Source organism: Rhinatrema bivittatum, chromosome 7 (assembly GCF_901001135.1).
Source record: "Rhinatrema bivittatum chromosome 7, aRhiBiv1.1, whole genome shotgun sequence".
In the NCBI taxonomy this organism is placed as follows: domain Eukaryota; kingdom Metazoa; phylum Chordata; class Amphibia; order Gymnophiona; family Rhinatrematidae; genus Rhinatrema; species Rhinatrema bivittatum.
In genome coordinates, this window is record NC_042621.1 from 89,886,036 (window position 1) to 89,911,035 (window position 25,000).

Below are 25,000 nucleotides of genomic sequence, written 5' to 3' on the forward strand. Positions count from 1 at the left end.
TTGCACGAAGCAGCACATACCTCTTGGTGAGTTTCATCTTTCACTTATCAAGCTGATGGTAGTGACTCTAGACGCATTGTAGGAGCTAATGGCAGAGCTTGGGCAAGCTATTAAGAACTGCAATATAAAAATCGATTTGCTAACTAACAGTCTTGATCCAATGGTTAAGAGACAGAAAGAAACTGTACAAGGTGCACAACCATCTATTCAAACTTAGGGATCTGATATCAAGAAAATTCAAAACTTTAATGTGGCTATGATTAAAGATAGAAACTCTCTATCCAGGAAAACTGAAACCGACATTTGAATCTCAGGCTTGTAAATTTTACAAAACTAATGGGGAACTGCCTTATATTACCTTAGAAATATATTTCCGTGAAGTTTTACTTATTCCAGAGCATCAGACTCCTTCAATCAATAAAAGTTTTTTTCCTGCCAATTCTGGTTCATAATGAGTCTTGATCATTGGTCCAACCTGAGCGCTCTGCAGATTTATTTACTCTTACTAACTTTCTAGAGAAGCCTGGGCCTGAAGTAAGAGAATGTAGCACACTGTTAGTCTCTTTTATAGTAGAGCAAGATATCAATAAGATGATAAGATAGGCACTTGAATTCCCAATTTCATAATCAACCTGTAAGAATGTTTCCTGATGTTTCCAAGATAACACAAGAGAGGAAAACGTGTTTTCTTTTATTGAGATAGGAAAACATTTCTTTAGGTGCTTCTTTTCTTTTATTATACCCCTGTATATCTATTGTTAGATTGAACAATGACTGTTATATTTTTTTTTGCCCCTGAAGAGCTATGAGTCTTTCTGGATGCCAAATTTCAGCTGCATGCTCCACGCTCCTCTAGTTAGTCAGGCTGAGATATTAATTTAAAAGTTGTTCAGTCAGATTAAGCTTTTTCGTTTTAAATTGTTTTCCTCATTTTTTCTCCTAGGAATTACACCTCCTGTTCTTTTGTTATTATGAGAAATGTTTAGCTTGCCAATAATATTGTATTTCATTGGTTTGTAATTTCTATTCTTTTTGCTTTTGGCATCTAAATTATTTCCTCTACAAGGTTTGAATACACTTTGTATAATTGAAACTTACAAATAGTTAAAAAAAAAAAAAAGAAAAGAAAAAAGGAACAAACATTAATTCCCCTTTACCCAAAGAAGAGTCTTCCATAGGGATTCCAAAAACTCATAAACGGGGAAACATATATATTTGGTCATATGCAAAACTGTGCTCACATCCCATTTGTTTTCCCAGAATTGGCCTATCATTCCACAATCCCAAATACAATGAAGAAAAGAAGCATTCATTTTTGAGTATTCAAGACTTTTTGAGGATACAGCTATCTCCACCCTAAAGATCTCATATGGGGAAATATAATTTTATGTAGTATTTGGAACTGAATTTCTCATAGTGCCACCCAAACTGTACTTTTATAGATCATGACGATGCTAACAGTTATATCCTCTTCAGTTCCTCACTCCAAGCAGTGGCTAGAGTCTTCAAAACAGAATACGACAAAATAGAATGTAAATACATTATATAAAGAGTACAGAGTGTGTTTGCCTATTTTGGACGTATGATGTAATCTCTGGAAGGCTTCCGATGAAAACTGTTGCATAGGTGGCCTAAAGTTTGCCTTGATAAAACTGCAAATTGTAAGAAAAACATGTGGTCACTATGTTCAAACCCCAACTTTTCAATAAAATATTAAAATACTAAGGCTCTTCTCCCATTCTGTGTCTATGGGAAAAAAGATTAGTAAATGAAGCTCTAACATTGATAAAGGACTTGAAGATATGATGGATGGACTTCACCAAATACAGCATACTCATTCCCAGGGACAAATTATGGGATTCCATGTATTGATAAACACAGTAATTTGTACCACCTTAAATGCAATAAAGACCGGACATACTTCCAAGCATACAGGTCAATTTTAAAAGACTTGCACGTGCCAAAATCGGAAGATATGCGAGGATCTCAGGTCGGCATTGGCCAAGCGGATTTTAAGTCACCTGAGTATGCGTATATCTCCCGCTACACGCACAAAATTTTTTTTCTCAAAAAAGGGGCGGGGAATGGGCTTTACTGGATTTCTCAAAGAAACTAGCTCGTAAAGACTTACACGCACATTGGGGTCCCCTACTCCATAACTTTACTTCTGTATGGATGGCGTGTAAGTCCTAAAATAAAAAAAAAGTAAAGAGGTGATCAGGGTTCTAAGAGTCGAAGTTAACAGGATAAAAGGGAGGCTATTTAATTAGGGGGGTTAGGAAGTCCTATCCCTTAAGTGGGAAAACTGGGAATGAACTGGGAAAATGGTCAATTGCGTCAGCGCGCATCCCTTATAAAATTTCCCCCACTTATGCACTAGAGGCAGCATTTGCACATACGTGTGCATGTCCATTTTAAACTTGTAGCCACATGTACATGCGTTCAGCCTATTTTATAACAAGTGTACATAACATAACATGCTTGCATATGTTATCAAATGGCTGCGTCCTTTTGCGTGAGCTGGCATAAGTTTATCCATATGTGCCAGCATGCTGCTTTTAAAATTTACCTTATATTGCAATCTAGTTGCCAGCAAAGAGTATATAAAATGATCACTAGCCGTCTCTGTCCAATATGTAATACATACTATATATCCAAAGGATACATTCTTTGCTTATCTAACTGCAAGTCAGAAAAATTATTCTGTTTCCCTAACCAATCACCAAGAAACCTTATTAAGTATGCAATATTACACAATTTATAGTTAGAGAATCCTATACCACCCTCTGACTTAGGAACCATCAACTTAGAAATAGGTAATCTGACTCTCTCCTGCCCACATGGAACATAACTCATTAAGTAAATTTAAATCTCTAACAATCTAAATGGGACCATTTGGAGCAACTAAAGCAGTTTAGTAGACAAGATTGTCTTAACCAATGCCATCCTACAACCAAGACACTGGTAAAGACATCCAACTAAACATTTTGCTTTTAAACTTGTTAATAATAGGAGGGGAAAGATTGGACATCTCTGTCTAGTTCTGCAATGTAATGCAAATAGAGATGAAAAGGAACCTTTAGCCCAAACCCTTGCGGAAGGGTTCGAATATAATACCTGAATACTCCTTAAAATTAAAGCCTGAAAACCAAAACCAGCCGACGTTGCTTATAATAAACACCCTACGAAACCCTGTCAAAAGCTTTTTCTGCACAAACCCAATAACAACCGGATTTGGAATCGTACCTCTGTGACATTCTACCAGAAAGACCAACAACCTTTGAACATGTACACTAGAACTACAACCTTTCACAAAGCCTGCTTGTCCCAAAATTTTTCTCCACTGATTGGCTAGTATTTTCACATAGATCTTTATATCAATATTTATATTGGCTTTTCGGTAGAGCCTTTCCTGTCTCCTAGACTATATCCTACTAAGATATTTTTCAATCAGCTGTACTTCAATAACTAGCAAAATGTCATATAATCATGTTATAATGCTAGAGTTATTCTCCTGAGGTTGGCGTCAAGCCCTTTCTCTCTGTTATATCTCTCTACTTTGATTATCTGTCTCTTCATTTCCAATTCCTAGTTACTCACCCTTGTTATAATGTAACTTTTTACCTAGTGCTCACAATCTGTCTCCTCTTTGGAGGTTTGACTAGTTACTGTTAATGTACTATCGTTCTATGTAAACCGAGTTGATTTGATCTGTATCAAGAAAATCGGTATATAAAATCCCTAAATAAATAAATAAATATCAAGATGTAGTAATAAGTCGATATGACCTCACTATTGTAGGATCCTCACCAGGTTTAGCGAAAACCACTATATTGGCAACCCGCCATTGTTTCTGGCATATCCACCGTTTTATCAAAAAGTGCTCATAGTCTATCCATGATCAGAGGTCGCAATGATTTCTAGAAAAGTGAAGTTAGGCCATCCAGACCTAGAGACTTTTGCAGTTGAGAGATAATCCTCCAAATATCTACTTCAGCCAATGGGGAATTCAGGTACTCCAGCTTCTGCTGAATCAACTGGGGTAAACTCACAGGAATGCCTAAATTTTATCAATTTCAACAACATCAGCTTGATAAAAAGATTTGAAACACACACAGATTTCTTGAGAAGATTATAATAAATCTCCTCCATTGTTTTTCAACCCTGAAATAAATGTGGAACCTATTCTAGCTCTAATCATATTAACCAATATTTTCACTAGTTTATTACCATATAAAAATAATTGGTTTTTCAATGAGTATAATGCTGAATTAGCCCTTTAATGTAATTTTTTATTCAAGAGCTTTTGAGTGATCAGGAACTCGACAGCTATGGATCTAGTATTAGACTCTAGCATAGTGATCCAAGTCTTTAGTCAGATCCATTATATCTCGATATAGCTATTTTTTCTTATTAGATTCATAACAGATAATCTCACCTCTTAGGACTGCCTTAGCAGTTTCCCAAAAAAGAATGGGATTATCCCTATGGTTAACATTATGCTCTGCATACACTAGCCATTTCCTCTCCAATACCTCTGGAAAATGTTTTTCCAGAGAAAGCCAAGCTGGTATCCTCCATCTGTATCCACTAGGATGATTCAACCTGTGCCCTAAAATACATGACACAGGACAATGATCCAAGATTACCAAAGACTCAATAATGGAGCCCTGAACGCAATTTAAAAAAAGATTGCAAAAGAAGAAGTCTGTTTGAGACTTCATATCATGCAACAGAGCATAGTAGGTAAAATCTCTCTCTACGGGATGCAATACCCTCCAAATTTCTAGTAACTGCAAGTGGGAACAAAGATAATCCACACCCGTATTCACTCTCAGAGTTGTAATCCTCTTTACTGAGCATCAGTCCAATCTTGGATCCCTGACACAATTCAAGTCTCCCCCCAACATTATCTTTTCAGGTCCTAATGCCCTAACTTGTGACAGTACCTGCATGAAAAAAGAATGGTCATATTGATTGGTAGCATATATGGAAGCTAGAATAAAATCGTCACCTTGTATTGTGCTCAAAACTTTGATGTATTGTCCTTTGGGATCTAGAACAGATTTTTACAATTGAAAGGATATATTTCTGTGGAGCAAAAGAGCAAACCCACAACATTTGGTAGTCCCTTGTTCTGTGAACACCTGATTAACCCATCTCTTCCTAAATTTTCTATGTTCCACCTCAGTCATATAGGTATCTTGTGAAAAGGCCACATTACATCTCAACCTATTCTAATGAGTGAGTACACTTCCCTTTTTATTGGTGTATCTAAGCACACTCCATCCCATGTTACACATTCAATCTGGACCCACATCCCAAATTTGTGAAATGAAATGGAATGGCAATACCCCTCCTAATTTCCATGGGAGCCCACTGTGTCCCAGAATGAGCAGTGGTTCCCACGTATAACCCTTAAATCACTGCACAGCAAACAATACTCTTTTTGATCCAGGTGAGGTCTCCTTCATACTCTATCCCACCCTTAGCCCATCCTCCCTCCCCATCAACTTCCCCCTTGTACATCTGCTAATCATCCCTCTTCTATACATTTTCCCCCTCTGTCTTACCCACTTCTTTGCCTCTCTAGCCCTTTCCCCTTGACCCCTCCCACATCCATACTCCTCCCTCCCTCCCCCATCAGACCTAAGTCAACACAACAAAGACTCTCAAGGAACAGAGTGCAAGAGTCATAAAATGACATGTTCAGGTGCCATCATCTACTTGAAAATATCATCTTAATCAAAACATTATTCCACACAGCTATAAAACGAGGCATACTAAACTGATTGCATTAGCAAGCTTTAAAAACTCAGTTCCAAAAGTCAAATCTATAATCTAAATATTTTAGAAGGAAACCATCCATAAATGTACATGGAGCAGGATGTGGTAAAAACCAAAACAAACTTGTGCCAAAGCCCAAAGTGGTTTTTGGAAAGGGCGGGGGTGGGGAGGCACAATTTATTTTATGATGCCAGGGTTTGGGGGGGCATCAATGAGCAAGGACTTTAAGGTTTATTTTTATACTTTGGGATGTTGGGGCCACATTGAATGGTGGCCCCTGGTTGCAACTCGGTCAGCCATAACCCCAGCTCTACTTCATCTTTTTTTCTGGCAATTGTTTTATTTTGTATGGCCCTTTAAATGTAATGCGGGCGCCTCGGAACCCACATTAGGGTCCCGGGGCTCTAACGTACATTTAATGAAAACCTAGCGAGGTAGTGTTAATTTATTGCAGCTGACCACTTTCTTGGTCAGCCATGATAAACTATTACCATAGAATTGGCTAGTAATGAGCTGCTTTGCATGGTTTTGCAAAATTTATGCATGCAAATTGCATGCAATACAGCTCATTACAATAGGGAAGAAACTCCGGGCAGAGCCTTGCAAAATATTGCATATATTGTGCGATAAACAGCATATAATCACGCAACATACACTGTTTAACGAGCGTTAGAGCCCTATCGCAGCTTAATGCATCTCCCAGTTAGACTGCGAATCCTCTGGGGACAAGGAAATACTTGCAGTACCTGAATGCAATCTGTTTTGAAGTTCCAGAAAAAAGTGAAATATGAATTAAAAATAAAAAAGTAAGTGTGGCACACTAAATTTTGAAATAGTGTGTGGTAAAATGTTTAGGGATAATTTTTAACAGCATTTACATATGCAAAACATGGTTTTATGCACATAAATGGATGTTTTGAAAACGACCCTGGGGTTGTACGAGTAAACGTACACACAGAAGTGATTTCATGGGTAATGCAAAGAGGCATTCTTGGGGGTGGAGCTGGGGCAGTGAAATTATGCACATACTTAGGATTTTTCACAGTACACATGTAAATGTTTGTGTAGATATTTGCACCTGTTATCTAGCAGATGCAAATATGTACGCCTACGCTGTGCTAAGGTACACGCAGCCTCGCTAATTTTTAAAGTGGACTTAAGCACAGACCTCCGTTCTAGGTGGGCTGCTATAAAAATGCCCTCCTTGTGTGCACTATTTTGCTTTAGCCTGCACTATTTTGTTTTTAGTACATGCTACTTTGTTTCTAGGGCCCACTATTTGGAAATAGCACCTGCTAAAATGAAACAAAACTAAGCAAATGAAACCAAGAAAACTGAAAGAAAATAAATTGAAAAATGTCACCCTGAATCTCCCTAAAATACATATGGATAACATGTAAGTTTATTTTCTCTGCTTTATTAATGAACATTAGCCATAGTCATAGTTGTGACATTAATAGCAGGCCTAGTAATAACATACTTCTGTAGATTATCGGGATTGCACACTTCATCATCATATAATCCTTCTGGTTCTAATAGGGTGCCTGTGAATATAATAACAAAGAGAGATCAAGGTATGTGTTAGAATTGTGCTATTGTCAATATGTAGAATGCTGTGGTGCTTAGAACTATAGGATAATACGTTGAGACAAACGGAGTAGTTGAAAGTCTTCATGCTTGTGTACTGAAGGCTTATGTAGCTAACTGACAGGACGATTCAGTAAAGTCCGCAGGAGAGTGGGTGAATGCCCGTTCTCCCGGCACACGCACAGGCCACTCGCCTGTGCGCGCGATGCAGTATTTAAATTAGGTCCGGCGGTAGAAACGGGCAAAAGGAGGCGCTAGGGACACTAGCACATCCCTAACACCTCCTTTTGCCCCGGAGCGGTGGCTGTCAGCGGGTTTGACAGCCAACGCTCAATTTTGCCAGCGTCGGTTCTCGAGCCCGCTGACAGCTACGGGCTCGGAAACCAGATGCCGGCAAAATTGAGCATCCGGTTTTCGACCCGACAGCCGCCGGCTGACTTCCAATTTTTTTTTCTTTTTTTACCCTTCGGGACCTCCGACTTAATATCGCCATGATATTAAGTCGGAGGGTGCACAGAAAAGCAGTATATACTGCTTTTCTGTGCACTTTCCCGGTGCCCGAAGAAATTAGCGCCTACCTTTGGGTAGGCGCTAATTTCTGAAAGTAAAATGTGCGGCTTGGCTGCGCATTTTACTTACTGAATCGCGCGGGCATACCTAATAGAGCCATCAATATGCATTTGCATGTTGAGGGCGCTATTAGGTTCGGCGGGTTGGACGCGTGTTTTCTGCCCCTTACTGAATAAGGGGTAAGGGAAGACGCGCATCCAATGACAGGTTAACAGTGCGCTCCGTCAGAGCGCACTGTACTGTATCGGCCTGTTTGAAAGTTAGCCAATTAAACCTCTGACTTTGAAATTGTTTCCCTGATGACCAACTAAATTTGGGAGGGTGGGCACATTTACCTAGTTCAAAAGGACAATTCTGGAGGCATAACAAGGGTGGGTTTGTCATTTAATTATTTATTTTCTTACCTTAAAACATTTATTACCCAACCTTCCTGCATTCAGGACTGGGTACAATAAGGCATACATAATGCATAAAACAATGAACAATATTATTTAAAAAAAACCCAAAAACATTTAGCTGGTCAGCATGAATTTTCAGCACTAACTTGCAAAATTTAGCCAGAAAATTACAGTCAAACAAATTGCCGACTTAAATTGAACTCCTTATCTTTATTTAGAGATCAATATTGAGTAAGCCGGGGAGCAGGAAAGTGACTAGGTAACTTTACTCGGACACTCATACTCTGCTAAAGTGGAAAGATACCTGGGTAAAGTTATCAGGATAACGTTAGGACAGCCTTCTGCCACGACCAGACTTTCTTGGATTACTTTATCTAGATCAGGGCTTCCCAAACCTGTCCTGGGGACCCCCCAGCCAGTCAGGTTTTCAGGATATCCACAATGAATATGCATGAGATCAATTTGCATATACGGAGTCTCCATGGTTTGCAAATTGATCTCATGCATGTTTGTTCTGCATATCCTGAAAACCCGGCTGGCTGGGGGGTCCCCAGGGCAGGTTAGGGAAGCCCTGATCTAGATAGCACTGATATTCAGCAGCACTAAGTAGCCAAAGTTAAGCTCTGCCCTGCCCCATTTTATCCAGCTAAAGTTTGCGGAGGTAATGAGTTATTCGGGCAAAATTTAAATGGAGTGTGGGGGTAATTTTTGAATCCTAAAATTTGTCTGAGTAACTTCCAAAGTCACTTGGATAAATCTTTTGAATATTAACCTCTTAAGCTGATATCTTTAGCCAGCTATCAGTACTAGGCTGGTTACTGTATCTTAATTCAGCTTCATTTTGAATTTTGGAGCTGAAAACCTAGTTGGTAAAGATAACAGGGTAAAATTAGCCAGCCATCTTACCTGCTCAGTGGATCTTTGAATATTAATCTCATTTTGTTTCATCATAGCATAATTGTTTGATCTAGTGGTTAATGACTGGGATTGGGAATAATGATAATTGGGTTCTACTCTTGGAACTGGGATTGTGTGACATTTCAATACAGATTTTTTTTATAAAGCTATTTTATTTCCTTAGGACATCTCTTGAAACAAAATTATACTCTACATCTGCCAGAGAGCATTTAATTGCTTCCATCTTTCAAGTCAGCTTTGTTGAAAGACTGCTTTATGTTAATTATGTGTTACCTGCTAGTGTTTTATTTATGCCCTGCAGGTGGCATCTCTGAAGCACATGAATGATGAGAGCTAGAAAAAAAGCTTACCGATGGCCCATGGTTTCTCCTCCCCAGGCCCAAGCCGGCATGGGTCTTTGTAGTGTGTAAACAGTGAATGCTGCTGCTCAAGCTTGTCTTCTATAAGGAAAGAATAGGTCCAATGCAAAATAATTATTTAGAACATCTAAACGGAATCCACTGGAATAAAAGAATTCCTTATCTCCCTATGCTCTCATCACAAACAGAATACGATGGGGTTGGCAGAGGATTCATTGCTTACTTATTGAATTTTAAAATTCCAGTATGGAAATCATTATTAATCATTTATAGAGTGCTGAACAGACACAAGTAAAAGACAGCTCCTTCTCCATGGAGTCTACAATCTAGTCAAGGCATACAGACAAAACACATATAAGAACCTTTGATTATTATAGCATATGGTTAAGATTAAGATGGATTACTTTCGATAGCTCACTTTCGGATCCACAGTTTCTGAAAATGAAATGTTTATTGTGCTGTATATTCCCTGAGGACCTGATTTAAACCTTATAAACACTATCACACTTTTGCGGCATGTCAAGATGTGTCTCTTCTGGACCATAAAGTCATGACAGATGCGGCATACACCATGTGAAATGGACCTTGTAGAAATGCATTTGAAAACATGTTTATGCACAAAATAGTGCAAATTATCTATTGTGTGTAGTCTATAAAAATATTCTTCCATTTTGTCTATTGTTAGAATCCTTATTTATTAAAAAAAAGCCCTAAAAAAGAAAACTGAGCATTTTTAAAATGTAATATAATATTCAACAGCACTGTAAAATTAATTACACAGATCCATCATCTTGATTTCTAAAAGAACTACTCGTGTCACTGTTAATATGGATGTTATTTTAAGAATACATTTAGAAAGTAATATATAAACACATGCACAACATCTTTAAACAATTTGAGGCCAATATTCAAAGAAACAGAAAATGGATAAAGTTAGCCAGATAAGTTATCAGATATATTCAGCCAGATAAATGTCCTGCTGAATACCACTGAATAAAGTTATTCGGCTAAACATAGCCGAATAACTTTAAACCTAACCGGCTATTTTTTAATATCACTGGTTAGGTTTAAAGCTGTCCGGTAACTTTAGACTTAAAAGGCTATATTTGAAAAAATCTAGCAGGTTATGTGTCAGTCTGCAGGGTTTTCAAGCATATTTCCCATGGCAACTGCAGAAGCGTTGAGCAACGGGAGGGTGAGAAGGTAAGGGTTAGGGTCAGAGGATGGAGGGAGGGCCCTGAAGGTAACCTTTATCAAACACATTGATTGACTTGGGAGGTTGGGCTGGAAAATGGGGGGGGGGGGGAGGGGGGTTGGATGGGGAGGAGGCAGCCTTGGTCTCACTTGACTGATCATTTGGGAGCTCTGGGGTAGGGGTGAGAGGCTTGTAATGGGGCACAAGGCCTGCAATCTTTAAAAAAAAAAAAACCCCAAAAAAACCTGCAGATCGACACTTAACCGGCTATATTCTTTTGAATATAGCCGGTTAAGTCGAAAGTTATCTGGGAACACATTCCCAGATAACTTTCTCAGACACATCTAGAGTTAACTAAATAACTTATCTGGCTAACTCTGAATATCAGAGTTAGCCAGATAAGTTATTCGGATAACTCAACCCTGCCATGGATTGCTCCCAACATACCCCTTTCTTGTTCGGATAAATACGAGCTAGATGAAGACTTTTCCAGCTAACATTTAGCTGGATAAGCAAGGGAAATATTCAAAACTAACCATTTACATGGATAACTTGTGAGTTATCTGTCTAAATGGTTTTGAATATTGACCTCTTCTTGTATTGGTCCAATGAGAGGTATCAAAACCTGCAAAGAATTCAGTTAAAAATATTAAAAAAAACATCCAAAAGAGGTGATGCAATTTGAAAATATAAATAGAAGAAGTCATATTAAGACAGGGAGAGTATATGAAAGGTATAGTAAAAGGAAAGAAATTCCATCATAGTGGGGAGTGGGTAAGATTAGAGAAACAAGTGGTGAGGAAGCTTGGCCTGAAGTAATCAAAGCAGGTTAGGTAAGTGATATGCACAGATGAGGATGCAAATGTAGGATGCAAATGTTCCATGAAGAGCTCATAAAAATAAAACAGAGGAGTCTGAAACATAAACTGAAGGACAATGGTTCATATGGTTGGTTGTGTGTGAAAGTAGTGGTGATTTTCTGCCAGCTCATCAACCTGGAATCTTTTGTCACCGACCTGGCACCTTTATGATCTCACTTCCTTTTTCCCATTGCAGCAGGAGTGGAAAGTGAAAACTACTGATGACCCCAACCAGATACCTCTTTTTTTTTCTTTAGAAAATTACCACTGTGTATGAGAATTGAGAGCGATGGAAAATCAATCTATACCAGTGATATAAGTGAGCAGTAAGTGAAGAGGGAAAATTTTGGATAATGAGATGCTGGCAAGCAGGACTAGTATGTTGCATTCAATAAAGTTCCAGAACTACAGCACATCAGTGAATATTAACAAAGTCTGATGCAATTTAATAGACCAACACCAAGCAATGCTGCTCATACCTATGAGACTTTCCTGTTCATAGAACTAATGTAACCCTATGATACACCAGGGCGGTTAGCCTCGCGCCTCAGCAAAAGGAATCCCAGTATAAGTTAGCATTTTCCTCCCTGGGGCTTACAAGAGCTTGACAGGGAGCCGGGTCCTCTAGAGCTGCATACTAGAGACATTGCTAGTTCCAGTGCTGTCCAAGGACTGGCCCAACTAACATTCGAGCATGCTCAAATAAAGCAGAACAGAATATTAAAAATTCCACAAGAGTACTACTTTATTACCATGTCAGCTAGTACTATGTAACCTCTGAAACCTGGCGTCTCGAGCAGGTACACACACAATTTATATCTCAATACATAAAGGTAGATTTTAAAAGGGCTGCACGCATGCCCGTAAATGGGTGTATCTCGCCACGTGCAGAAATACGTGTTATGTTATATCCTACGCGTGTAGGTTATAAAATACTCTTCACATGCGCATGTCTGAAACTTTATGCACATATCTTAAGTGTGCTCCTCGTTAGGTGCAGGAGTCTGGTGGGGAGAGGGAGAGAAAGAGAGAGAGACAGACTCCTAGCTGCATTGTATAAATCAACTCCTTTTCATCACTTATAAGGTAAAAATTCTTTAATGATGTCAATTTTACAATGGATACCTCTGAATGTGTCTGTAAAACCACCCACTCACCTCCCGAAAACTCACCCCGATTCAAATTGCCCCCTTACAATCATCCATATATAGAATATCAGACTGAGCCTTATAAAGAACTATGCTTTCTCTCGCGCACTCTCTCCCCATAGACTCCTGCACCTAACAAGGAGCTGTAGCAAAGGGTGCGCGCCGGCTGAGGAAAATTAGAGGCTACGCGCATCAGTGCTGGCCCCTCCTCTGGAACGCCCATGCCCTCCTCCTTTCCCACCTACTTTTTCTGGGTGCAGAAACCTCAATGTACGCGCACACTTTCCGGCTATTTAAAATTTGTGTAGCTCCTGCGCAGCCCTCTTACACGCATACATGGTAATTTTTGCATGTGCAAGGCTTTTAAAATCTACCTTATAATTGCAATCCCATTAAAACAGAATCATATTATACAGCCTAATTGTCCATTACCCAACACATATAACATGGCTTTAACAACATATGGCTACAATGATACCTTAAAAATGTCTTCTGTGTTAGAAAATACCAACTGTGAAACCAACCAACTAATCCTGGCCATATCAAGGTTGACATATGTGGTGCCATGGCAGTAGATGTTACTACACCCAGAATTTATTCACTAAACAAAACATTGATAATGATATAATGAATTACTCAAGTCTCTTACAGGCCGATACAGTACAGTATGCTCCGGTGGAGCGCACTGTTACCCGGCATTTGGACGCATGTTTTTGACGCGCTAGCTTCACCCCTTATTCAGTAAGGGGTAATAGCGCGTCGAAAACGCGCGTCCAACCCCCCCGAGACTTATAGCACCCGCAACATGCAAATGCATGTTGATGGCCCTATTAGTCATTCCCGTGCGATACAGTAAGTAAAATGTGCAGCCAAGCCGCACATTTTACTTTAAGAAATTAGCGCCTACCCAAAGGTAGGCGTTAATTTCTGCCGGCGCCGGGGAAGTGCACAGAAAAGCAGTAAAAACTGCTTTTCTGTGCACCATCTGACTTAATATCATGGTGATATTAAATCGGAGGCCCCAAAAGTAAAGAAAAGTTAAAAAAAAAAAAAATGTTAAATGGGCCCACGGCTTGAAAACCGGACGCTCAATTTTGGCGGCGTCCGGTTTCCAAACTCGTGGCTGTCACTGGGTTTGAGAACCGACGCCGGCAAAATTGAGCGTCAGCTGTCAAACTCGCTGACAGCCGCCGCTCCTGTCAAAAAAGAGGCGCTAGGGACACACTAGTGTCCCTAGCGTCTCTTTTTACCACGGGCCCTAATTTAAATAAATTACTGAATCGCACGCACAGGAGAGTGGCCTGTTTGCGTGCCGGGAGAGCGTGCACTCGCCCGCTCTCCCGCGATTTTTACTGTATCGGCCCGTTAGCTTGGCTGTCACACTTGAGCATGTACACTGTGAAAGAATCTTCTATGAAGGAATTTTAAATAACAAGTAGTACCTTAAGGTGAATCCATCAGGACACACCAATTAAGGTGAAACTGCATTTATAGGTCCTGAGACACTTGAGGCACTAATTTGATCTTTATCATTGGACAATTTTAGTCAATTCAACAAGGTGCACTCTCCTGGAAAGAACCATTACTACTATAGATCATTAAGGTAGTCATTATCATAATAGCAGGAAAAAGAACACTAGTCCTTGGATGAAAATTCCCATTCAGAAGCTTCTGGTATGATTTTCTTGATTGTACTGTAAAGAAACAAGTTAAATACACAAACTATAGCAGAAATAATCAAATAGTTGGACCCAAATCTTTTCTTAAATATTAAATTCTTATAAAATCAATAAATTAACCAGTTATTCACATAACGGGGCAACAATAATATGGCCTGTATTGTAACTAACAGGCACTGATAAGAGAAAGACCACAATGCAGGTGATGCAACAAGATCAGGCAGTGAAATTCCTCACAAATTTGAAAGCAGGATTCCAGTCCAAATTCCAGGAGTCCTCCAGGAATCAGTCCCTTTGCTAGATCGTGGCACTGCACCTGTATGTAAATAAAAGCAGGCCATTTTTTTAAAGGACCTAAGTCCATCTGTAGATGCTGGCTTCATCCCAGAATACTGCATCAGGTCCCTTCACTGCATGCAGACCTCATGGGACTGGTATGAAACAGGAAGAGATGAAACAGCCCTTCAGATCAGAACTTTCAACAACAGTGAATCTTATCAACAGATGTTATTGCTACAGTTTTCAGCAGCAGTGTCTTTGACATGATTGATCATTCATAATGATTGGGGTGTATTTTCTTCACAAACAACCCATCTCCCAACCATCTGGTGACAATGGCATATCGTTCATTGCCTTCCGGAGAAACACACACTACATTGGTGCATTTGTATCTATCTCCCTGTGTGCCAAACTCTCTTGATTTCACCAACTACTTGCTAGAACAAAAGTTGCATCCTCACTTAAATGAACCCGTTTAGGATCATCCTTTACTTTTTCCACAACCTTTTGGTGAATCCATTGGTATCTGTTCCGTTCAACCACTTCCATGGCCCACTTTGGGACATAGGGAAATTTATAGCCCCTTTACTATCTTTGTCACTTCTCACCATACCAAGCTGTAGACATACAGTTTTGAAGATTCCAGCCACAGATCTTCCATGGTTTCCTGGTAGTATTTATAGTAAGGAACCACAGCTTGATTAGCAGATGCCACCTGCATTCCCACTTCTCTGGATGTTCATATTGGACTATGACCTCTGCTGTGCTTTCCGTGGTAGCTTTGAAAACCTGGCTTAGAGTCTTCATTCTCCTCCAAAGAATCTTTCCTTTGCATACACGGACATCCCACTCTTGCTGGGATTCAATGATGATCCACAGCCCAGATCCTGATACACTCTAACTGTTGGAAACTCACTCTCATCCTGCTCAATTTCCATGATCACATCAGCATCTGTCTCTATTCCTTTACCAGGGCACACAGACATAGCTGGTTCCTTCACTAAAGGACTAATTTCTAGCACACACCATACACTGCTCCAATGATTCTTCAGCTCATGCAGGAGTGGCAGTCTCCAACGGCACACACACGGTCTTGGGCAGCTCAGTCTCCACTCCACTCTACTTGGAGTTTCCTACAACACTTGGCACATGCCACTAGGCACTTCCCATTTCACTCCTAAGAGATCCAGTGGATCTAAACTGATGGCAACAGGCTGGTTCTTCTCTTCTCATAGTTTTACCATGATTTGCCCCTCACTTATCACCAGTAACAGTTCCCCTGCACTTCCAAACTTAGCCTCTTCTTTCTCTGTCTCTTTCCATTGCTGGTACTTTTGTGATTCGGACCCCTCTGATGACACCGGGGACATGATCCTATCTTGGTCGGCTCCACCTCATGAATCTCCCACTCCATCGAAGTGCCTCATACATGCTGGATACTCCGTCATGGGTGGAAACTATGACGCATGGCATTCATGGCATGAAATATCCAATGCCACTGGTCTGCTAGGCACTTTGCAAAATTGGCACTCCAGCCGCACTATGACCTGACTTTGTTCAAGGCTCAGCAAGTGTTTTACAGGGTAATATACTCCATTTCTAGTTCTTTTCAGCCACTCTGTAATAGCTCTTACAGCATGGTGTATTGACCACATGCCATACTGCATTACACTTCCAAGTGCACAGGACAACTCCCCAGCCTATGTGTATGTGACGACCTGGCACACATAGATAGGTGCTGCACGATGATTCACTTTTCAAATACAGAGATGCAACAGTTTTAGAAAATTTTTCCAGCTTGTGCAGACTCTTATAAGCCTTCTATGTTTACTGTTTTTCCAACGACGACAGACCCTATGGCCATCTTAGAATTAATATGCCTTACTTACATTAACAGTCACTAATGCACAAAACAGAATAAGAAATGTACAATGCAAATCTCATTTAATATTCTTCATCAAAGGAGTTTGGAAGCAGTTTCAAGCCTGTTTAAAACTGAAAACTGAACTTCCTTTCATTATCTTAGATTACATTTAAAACTGGTTTGAAAAATATTTTTGGTAAACATAAGTGATGGCTGTGCAGGGCACCAGCTATGCAAGCAAATACACTGGGAAAGCTATGGGATTATATCATATTGTTTGATTCTTACAGGCTCAGTGGTATGTTGCCACTTTCTTATCACGGGGCTCTTACCAGCTCTATTCCATTTGATAAGGCACTCCTTGTGTTAAAAAAAAAAATCTTCATATAACAAAATGTAAAATGGAACATAAGAACACAAGAATTTCCATACTGGGTCAGACTGAAGGTCCATCAAGCCCAGCATCCTTTTACCAACAGTGGCCAATCCAGGTCACAAGTATCTGGCAGGATGCCAAACAGTAGACATGCTGCTAATATTCAGGGTGGCTTTTCCCAAATCTATCTGGTTAATAACAGTTTATGGACATCTCCAACAACTTGTCCAAACCTTTTTTAAGCCCAGTTACGTTAGAAGCCTTTACCACATCCTCTGGCAATGAATTCCAGAACGTAATTGTGGACTGAGTGAAAAATAATTTTCTCCAATTTGTTTTAAATGTGTTACTTACTAACTTCATGGAGAGTCCCCTAGTATTCATATTATTTGGAAGCATAAATAGCCAATTCAAATGTAATCATTCTGTTCCACTCATGATTTTATAGACCTTTATCAATTCCCTCCTCAACCATCTTTTCTCCAAGCAAAACAGCCCTAACTTTTTTAGCCTTTTAACTAGAACTGCACTTAGTACTCTAGGTGTAGTCCCACAATGGAGCAATATAGAGGTATGATGACATTTAACATTTTATTCTTTCCTATTAACTCCTAACATTCTATTTGCTTTTTTGACTACCACCGCACACTGAGCTGAGAATTTCATTATGACGCCTAGATTATTTTCCTGGATTGTAACTGCTAATATGGAACTTAACATTGTTTCCTATGTGCATCATTTTGCACTGTCCACATTCAATTTCCTCTGCTATATGGATGCCAAATCTTCCAGTCTTAAACAAAAATATTTACTCAAATAGCAATAATGTAAGTGCTCATGCATATGTTAAAAAATATAAATCTTAGGAAAAAATATATATACTCTAGATATATCCAGAAAGGCAATTTCATGCCATATATGTGATAGAAAACTTCAAATTGGTATCCCTCTGATTAAGCCATGAGAAAAAATCCTACCTTGCATTTCACATACATCTAGTTTTATGGAGCAGGTATATAGAGGATATTTTTTTCATTTGGGGTAACTCAGAGGAATCTCTTCACTCATGACTTAATCAGAGGGATACTAATTTGAAATTTTCTAGCTCATACAATCGGCATCAAATTGCTTTTCTGGATATATCTATACAATGCATTGGCTCCATGATTCATACCACTCTGCATTGGAAAGCTATTGAACGGAACAACTTGCTTTGCTTTGAGAGCTATCATCCATGAGCATTCAAATACGGACTGCCGGTTAATCAATTCTTTCATCTCTGGCGGCTCTGTTCAGATATAGCAAAGTAGAGATGTGAACAGTGTGATCGATCGTCTTAACGATTGATTTCGGCTGGGAGGGGGAGGGAATCGGATCGTTGCAGTTTGGGTTTTTTAAATATCGTGAATATCGTGTAAATCGTGTAAATCGAAAACCGGCACACTAAAACATCCCTAAAACCCACCCCGACCCTTTAAAATAAATCCCCCACCTTCCCGAACCCCCCCAAAATGCCTTAAATTACCTGGGGTCCAGAGGAAAGGTCCCGGTGTGATCTTTTACTCTCGGACCTCCGGTGCGTTGTAGAAATGGCGCCGGTGCTACCTTTGCCTTGTCATATGACAGGTCAAAGGTAGCGCCGGCGCCATTTTGTTTTTTGTCCCCCGACGTCAGGAGCGTAGGAGATCGCTCCCGGACTCCCGCTGGACCCCCAGGGACTTTTGGCCAGCTTGGGGGGGCCTCCTGATGCCCACAAGACTTGCCAAAAGTCCAGCGGGGGTCCGGGAACGACTTCCTGCACGCGAATCGTTTTTCCATACGGAAAAACGATTCGCGGTAGGAGATCACTCCCGGACCCCCGCTGGACCCCCAGGGACTTTTGGCCAGCTTGGGGGGGCCTCCTGACCCCCACAAGACTTGCCAAAAGTCCAGCGGGGGTCCGGAACGACCTCCTGCAGTTGAATCGTGTTGCCGTACGGCCGGCGCCATTTTAGTCCCTGGGGGTCCAGCGGGGGTCCGGGAGCGATCTCCTACCGCGAATCGTTTTTCCGTACGGAAAATCGATTCGCGTGCAGGAAGTCGTTCCCGGACCCCCGCTGGACTTTTGGCAAGTCTTGTGGGGGTCAGGAGGCCCCCCCAAGCTGGCCAAAAGTCCCTGGGGATCCAGCGGGTGTCCGGGAGCCATCTCCTATGCTCCTGACATCGGGGGACAAAAAACAAAATGGCGCCAGCGCTACCTTTGACCTGTCATATGACAAGGCAAAGGTAGCGCCGGCGCCATTTCTACAACGCACCGGAGGTCCGAGAGTAAAAGATCACACCGGGACCCTTCCTCTGGAACCCAGGTAATTTAAGGCATTTTGGGGGGGTTCGGGAGGGTGGGGGATTTATTTTAAAGGCTCGGGGTGGGTTTTAGGGTTGTTTTAGTGTGCCGGTTTTCCCGCCCTCCCCCTTCCCCTCCCCCTTCCCCCGATTTACGATTTTTTGACGATAAATTGGGGGAATTGTTATTGTATCGCGGCTCTAACGATTTTTGACGATTTAAAATATATCGGACGATATTTTAAATCGTCAAAAAACGATTCACATCCCTATTGCAAAGTTCAGTCGGCAGTCTTTTGATCTTAGCCAAAGGTTTTGATCCAAAGGTTAACCTAAGAAATCTATCAATCAGGCCCTGTCACGAGCATGCTTCGCAGACTGCAATTAGTTCCTCTGTGTGTTTTAAGATACTCTAATTTGGTGCTGTGAAAGAGTATATAAGAAACTCCCTCAGAACACCTTAAAGCAGTGGTTCCCAACCCTGTCCTGGGGGCCCACCAGCCAGTCGGGTTTTCAGGATATCCGCAATGAATATGCATGAGAGAAAATTTGCATTTTATGGAGGCAGTGCATGCAAATTTTCTCTCATGCATATTCATTGTGGATGTCCTGAAAACCCGACTGGCTGGTGGGCCCCCAGGACAGGGTTGGGGACCACTGCCTTAAAGGACCAGCCATAGCCATCTGTACCAGTCCTTCTTAAGTCCCAACCCAGCAAGGAATTCTGAGCTAGGGTGCATCACTGCAGATGAGGGACAAGAGACCAGGGACCAGAGAACTGGATGAGGCCCTGGGGAGCCAAGAGAGCACTACCATTTGTAAGGCTCTGCTAAGTTTAAGGACTGTGTTGAACCTGAAGGTGAGCTGTATTAATTATTTTGACTCCTGAAGAAAATATGGCTGCCATAACTGTTTTGAGTTTGTTTCCTTTGGCTGTTATCAAGCCGCCTACCGTGCGAGCTATCACATATGGTGCTAGGTCGGAGATTTTTCCAAGCTTGGCACAGAGGGGGAAAAGAAAAGTCTTCCTGGCAAGGATTCGAAAGTGGGAAAGCTTATTGTGTGTCCCCTACTCAAGGAAGTAAGTTTGGGAAAGAAGAAAAGTGTCGCTAGAGGGGCAGAGCACAGAAGTTTGAAATACAGCCGAAGCAGGAAAAAAAAAATATTTTTTTTTCTTCTCTGGGGACCTCTCAGTTCTACATGCCCACTGAAGCTGTAACAGGCCAAGGAGGGGTAGCTCCACCTGAGTAGTTTGGGGTCAAGCAGTGAGTCAGGGCCGGACAGGCCAGCAGGATCTTTTTTTTTTTTTTTGTTTTCCCTCTCCTCCAGAGAAATACCAGTCTGAAGTTGGCTCAGGGAGCAGAGAAAATGGAGCAAATGATCCAGATTCTGGCTACAGGACAGCAGCAGTTGCAGAAAGCTATGCAATCACAAAGTTATGGGCAGCGGGTGCTTCACAAATGATTACCACACAGTGCTAGCTCAGCTGGCAGAAGCCATGCAGTCTGCTCTGGGCAGGATACCGCAGGCAACTTAAATTTCTCACATCCTGTTTAAAATGAAGACTGGTGAAGACCTGGAGGTCTTCCTGAAAAACTATGAGAGGACCACCGGTCTGTCGGCTTGGCCCAAAGCCAGCTGGATGACCTTCTTGGCTAATTTGCTTATGGGCAGAAGTCATGAGCTTTTCAAGCAGCCAACCTGGATGGGAGGGTTACCTATGTATAAGTCAAAGCCGCTATTCTAGAGAAAGCTGGGTATACCTCAGAAACATACTGACAGCAGTTCTGGCAGGGTTACAAGCAGCCCGAGGAGAGCCCCCAAAATCTGTTTTACTGCCTGAAGGATGCCAGCTGGAAGTGGTTGTAGCTGGAGGCAAATACTGGATTTGAAATTGCCCGACAAGTGCTTCTTGAACAGTTCCTAGATAGACTTGACTGGCCCATGTGGAACTGGGTCTGCCGACACACAGGCCTCACGTTAGAAAGAGCCCTAGAAGTGGCAGAAGCTTCCACCAATTAATGCCTGGTGAACAGAGGCTACAAAGGCAGCTCATACAAACTCCCTGGCAAAGCACAGAGAATGTGAGGGGGAGGGGGGGGCCTCAGTAACATCCCTCAGAGGTGGATAACAGCTTCTGGACCCTGAACCCAGGCCACAGTCTCATCCACATGCTTTAACTGTGGTCAGAGAGGATATTTGGCAAGGAACTGCTGATTTAATAGACCTGAAGTTATGGATATTAACTTAGTGACCCAGCCCCCACCAGAAAGTAAAATTCCTGGGGACAAAAGGAAAATTCCAAAGCAGGAAATACACTCACCTTAGAAGAAGAAAGGTACCTCAGAGTGGTCAAGCCACCCCCACGGATGAAACTTCAGATACTTTTGCTTTCTGTGCCACCTGTTCAGGAAATGGGCATCAGGAGGACAGCTTCCCCTTCAAAAGGGCTGAAATTGAGAAGCTCTTGAAGGGAGCTGCTTAAAGCAAAGGAAAAGCCGCCCAGTAGGCATGCTCTTATTGTAAGGCAGTGGACCATGTTGTAGAAGAGTGTCCATGGCTAGATGACTTGGATTGCCAATGGCCACTGGAGGGACAGTGCAGAAAAGAGTAGAGGCCAATATCTGAACCCCAGGATGAAAAAGAAAAGTAGGAAAAAGAGTGGGTGAACACATTCGCAAAACTGTAGACTTGTCGCCTAGTGCAGTGATTCTCAACCAGTGTGTCGCCAAGCACAGGCAGGTGTGTTGCAGCTCCCGGTGTTCCACTGCCCTGCTTGTGCTTCCCTTCTCCCCAGGGGCCAGGGGCGGGGCTGAAGAATGGAGAGACGCTGTGCGCCACCGCTGGAGGCAAGGCCGGTGGAGCCGAAGAATGAAGAGATGCTGCGTGCCGGCGGCGGCGGCTGAAGAGTCGAGAGATCTGCGCGCCGACGCCAGCAGGGTCGAAAAATGAAGAGATGCTGCATACTGCCGGCGGCAGGGCCAAAGAACGAAGAGACGCGCGCTGCTGCCAGTGGCTGAAGAGCGGAGAGACCTCCGCGCCGCCTCCAGCGGGGCCGAAGAACAAAGAGACGCTGTGCGCCGCTGCCGGCGGCTGGAGAGCGGAGAGACCCTGCGCACCATGGGAGGTGGCTGGAGAGACGTTGCGCACCACGGGAAGTCAGGCCAGAGGCGGCTGAGAAGTGGAGGCCAGGCTTATTGGGCCAAACAATGAGAAGAGGCTCCATGTGAGCTTGTGTGCGTGTGGTAGAATGGGTGCCTGGGTGCATGAGTGAGAGCTTGTGTGTGAGTGTGGTAGAATGGGTGCATGAGTGACAGCTTGTGTGTGAGTGTGGTAAATGGGTGCCTGGGTGCATGAGAGCTTCTGTGCCTGTGGTAGAATGGGTGCCTAGGTGCATGAGTGAGAGCTTGTGTGTCTGTGGTAGAATGGGTGCCTGAGTGTGTGAGTGAGAACTTGTGTGTGTGTGGTAGAATGGGTGCCCGGGTGCATGAGTGGGAGCTTTGTGTGTGTGTGTTGGAATGCATGCCTGGGTGCGTGAGTGGCAGCTTTGTGTGTGTGTGTTAGAATGGGTGCCTGGGTGGTGAGTGGCAGCTTTGTGTGTATGTGGTAGAATGGGTGCCTGGGTGCATGAGTGAGCGCTTGTGTGTGTGGTACAATGGGTGCATGAGTGGCAGTGTGTGTGTGTGTGTGTTAGAATGGGTGCCTGGGTGCATGAGTGAGAGCTTGTGTGTGTGTGGTACAATGGGTGCATGAGTGGCAGTGTGTGTGGTTGTAAGTGACAGAGTATGTGTGAGATTGTATGTAAGGGACAGAGCATGTGTGTGTGATTGAGAGAGACTGGTCAGGGAGGTGGCTGGTGTATGTGTGCGAGGAAGAGATACTAGTTAGGGAAGTTACTGGTCTGTGTAAGACAGAGACTGGTTGTGACTGGTTGTGGGCCCTAAGGAAGAGGACTGTGAGGACATAGCTTCAGCAGCCACTGCTGCTTCTAGTGAGTGCTATTGATCTGCAAGGGAAAGGAGTAGGAGAGTTGCTGGAGAGGATAAGTAAAGACAGCTTTTTAAGTTTATTTTTCTTGATTGACTGCCATTTTAATTATTGGGTATTATGTGATGTGTCTGCTGTTTTGAAATATTTTGATATTTAGACAATTTTTATTAATTTTTATGAGTTTTTAATTGTTGGATGTTATTCTGTTCATCAGCTGTTTTGTAATATTTATTAGTATAGTTTATAATTATTTCTAAGTGGGTATCTATAGCAGCTTGGCTTGCTCTGTTTTCCCAATAGGAAGTGTATTAGTGTTTAGGGCCTTGTTAAATATTTGTAGTGGTAAATTACTGTCTTTTCATAAGGAGGGGTATTGTGTTTGCCAGTAAAGAGAGTTTGTTTTGCTTTTACTGAGATGTCATCAGATCCAGAATATCTTTTTTTGTATGGTGAGCTGTATGGGTATTGCCCTAGTTCTGCTCTGCACCCATTTTTGGGGGTCGACGTGGTTCCTGAGGATGCAGAATGTATATTTACATTTTGTCCCGTGACAGTCACATGTTCAGTGTGTCACGCACTTGAGAACCATCTGTCAGGTGTGTCCTGGCCTAAAAAAGGTTGAGAACCACTGGCCTAGTGGATAATCCTCATCAGCTTCTTAAGGAATTTGTGATCTAGGTGGAACTGAATGATGTTCACACTCAAGCTTTAGTGGATTCAGGATCCAGCAAGATTCTCGTTCGTGAGGACCTGCTTTAAAAAGAGCACATCAATCACAAGAGAAAAAAGACCCTTGCATGTGTACATGGGGACAACAGGAGTATCCAACCAGGCTGTCGACTACGGCAGGTCAAGCTATTATGGAAATGGGAGTTCTTCCCGATCTCCCATACCCAGTTGTCTTGGGATGAGATTGTCCTCAGTTTGCGGCCCTGTGGCACTGTCTCAAAGAAGATGATGGTTTATCTATGAGGTGGAGCTGGGAAGTAGCCCAGATACAGTTGGACACCCTGACAAGGCTGAGCTGAGAGGGAGAGTATGTGAGGGAGTTTATAAGAAACTCTCTCAGAATACCTTAAAGGATCAGCCACAGCTATCTGTACCAGTCCTCCTTAAGTCCCAACACAGCAAGGAATTCTGGGCTAGAGTGGATCACTACAGATGAGGGATAAGAGACCAAGGTCCAGAGGGTTGGAGGAGGCCCTGGGGAGCATAGAGAGAACTACTGTATGTAAGGATCTGCTAAGTTTAAGGACTATGTTGTACCTGAAGTAAGGTGAGCTGTATTAATTATTTTGACTCCTGAAGTAAAGGTGGCTGCCATAACTGTTTTTAGTTTGTTTCACTGTAAATAAAGTGCACTTATGAAATAACTAGGGTCTGCTCCTGTTTCCTCTGGCAGTTATCAAGCTGCCTACTGTTGAGCTACCACAGGTTCATAGAATCAAAGCTGCTATTATTTGTCACTGGCATATTTTGGGCTACCATCCAGTGTTTAAGAAGCCTCCAATAATATCCTATATGTGGGGACAGAACATTAAAGGCTGCACCGAGGGATATGGGTATAACCCCTGCTCAGCTGATTGGACATACAGCTTGTGGCAAGTGTGATATGTGTGAAACTACCATTCAAAGAGTAGAATGGCAACCTTCTCACTCGATTCACAC

At 42.1% G+C, this 25,000-nt stretch overlaps 1 protein-coding gene across 1 annotated transcript in view; it reads right to left on the bottom strand.

Moving 5' to 3' along the window:
• SMPD3 (sphingomyelin phosphodiesterase 3) overlaps window positions 1-25,000 on the bottom strand; it is a 387,050-nt gene that overhangs the window by 45,407 nt on the left and 316,643 nt on the right. Inside the window, exons 7-8 of the mRNA XM_029608663.1 lie at window positions 9,611-9,700; window positions 7,268-7,331 (exon numbers count right to left, since the gene is read on the bottom strand). Of these exons, the coding sequence (XP_029464523.1) occupies window positions 7,268-7,331; window positions 9,611-9,700 (154 nt within the window). The remainder of the gene's footprint in view (window positions 1-7,267; window positions 7,332-9,610; window positions 9,701-25,000) is intronic.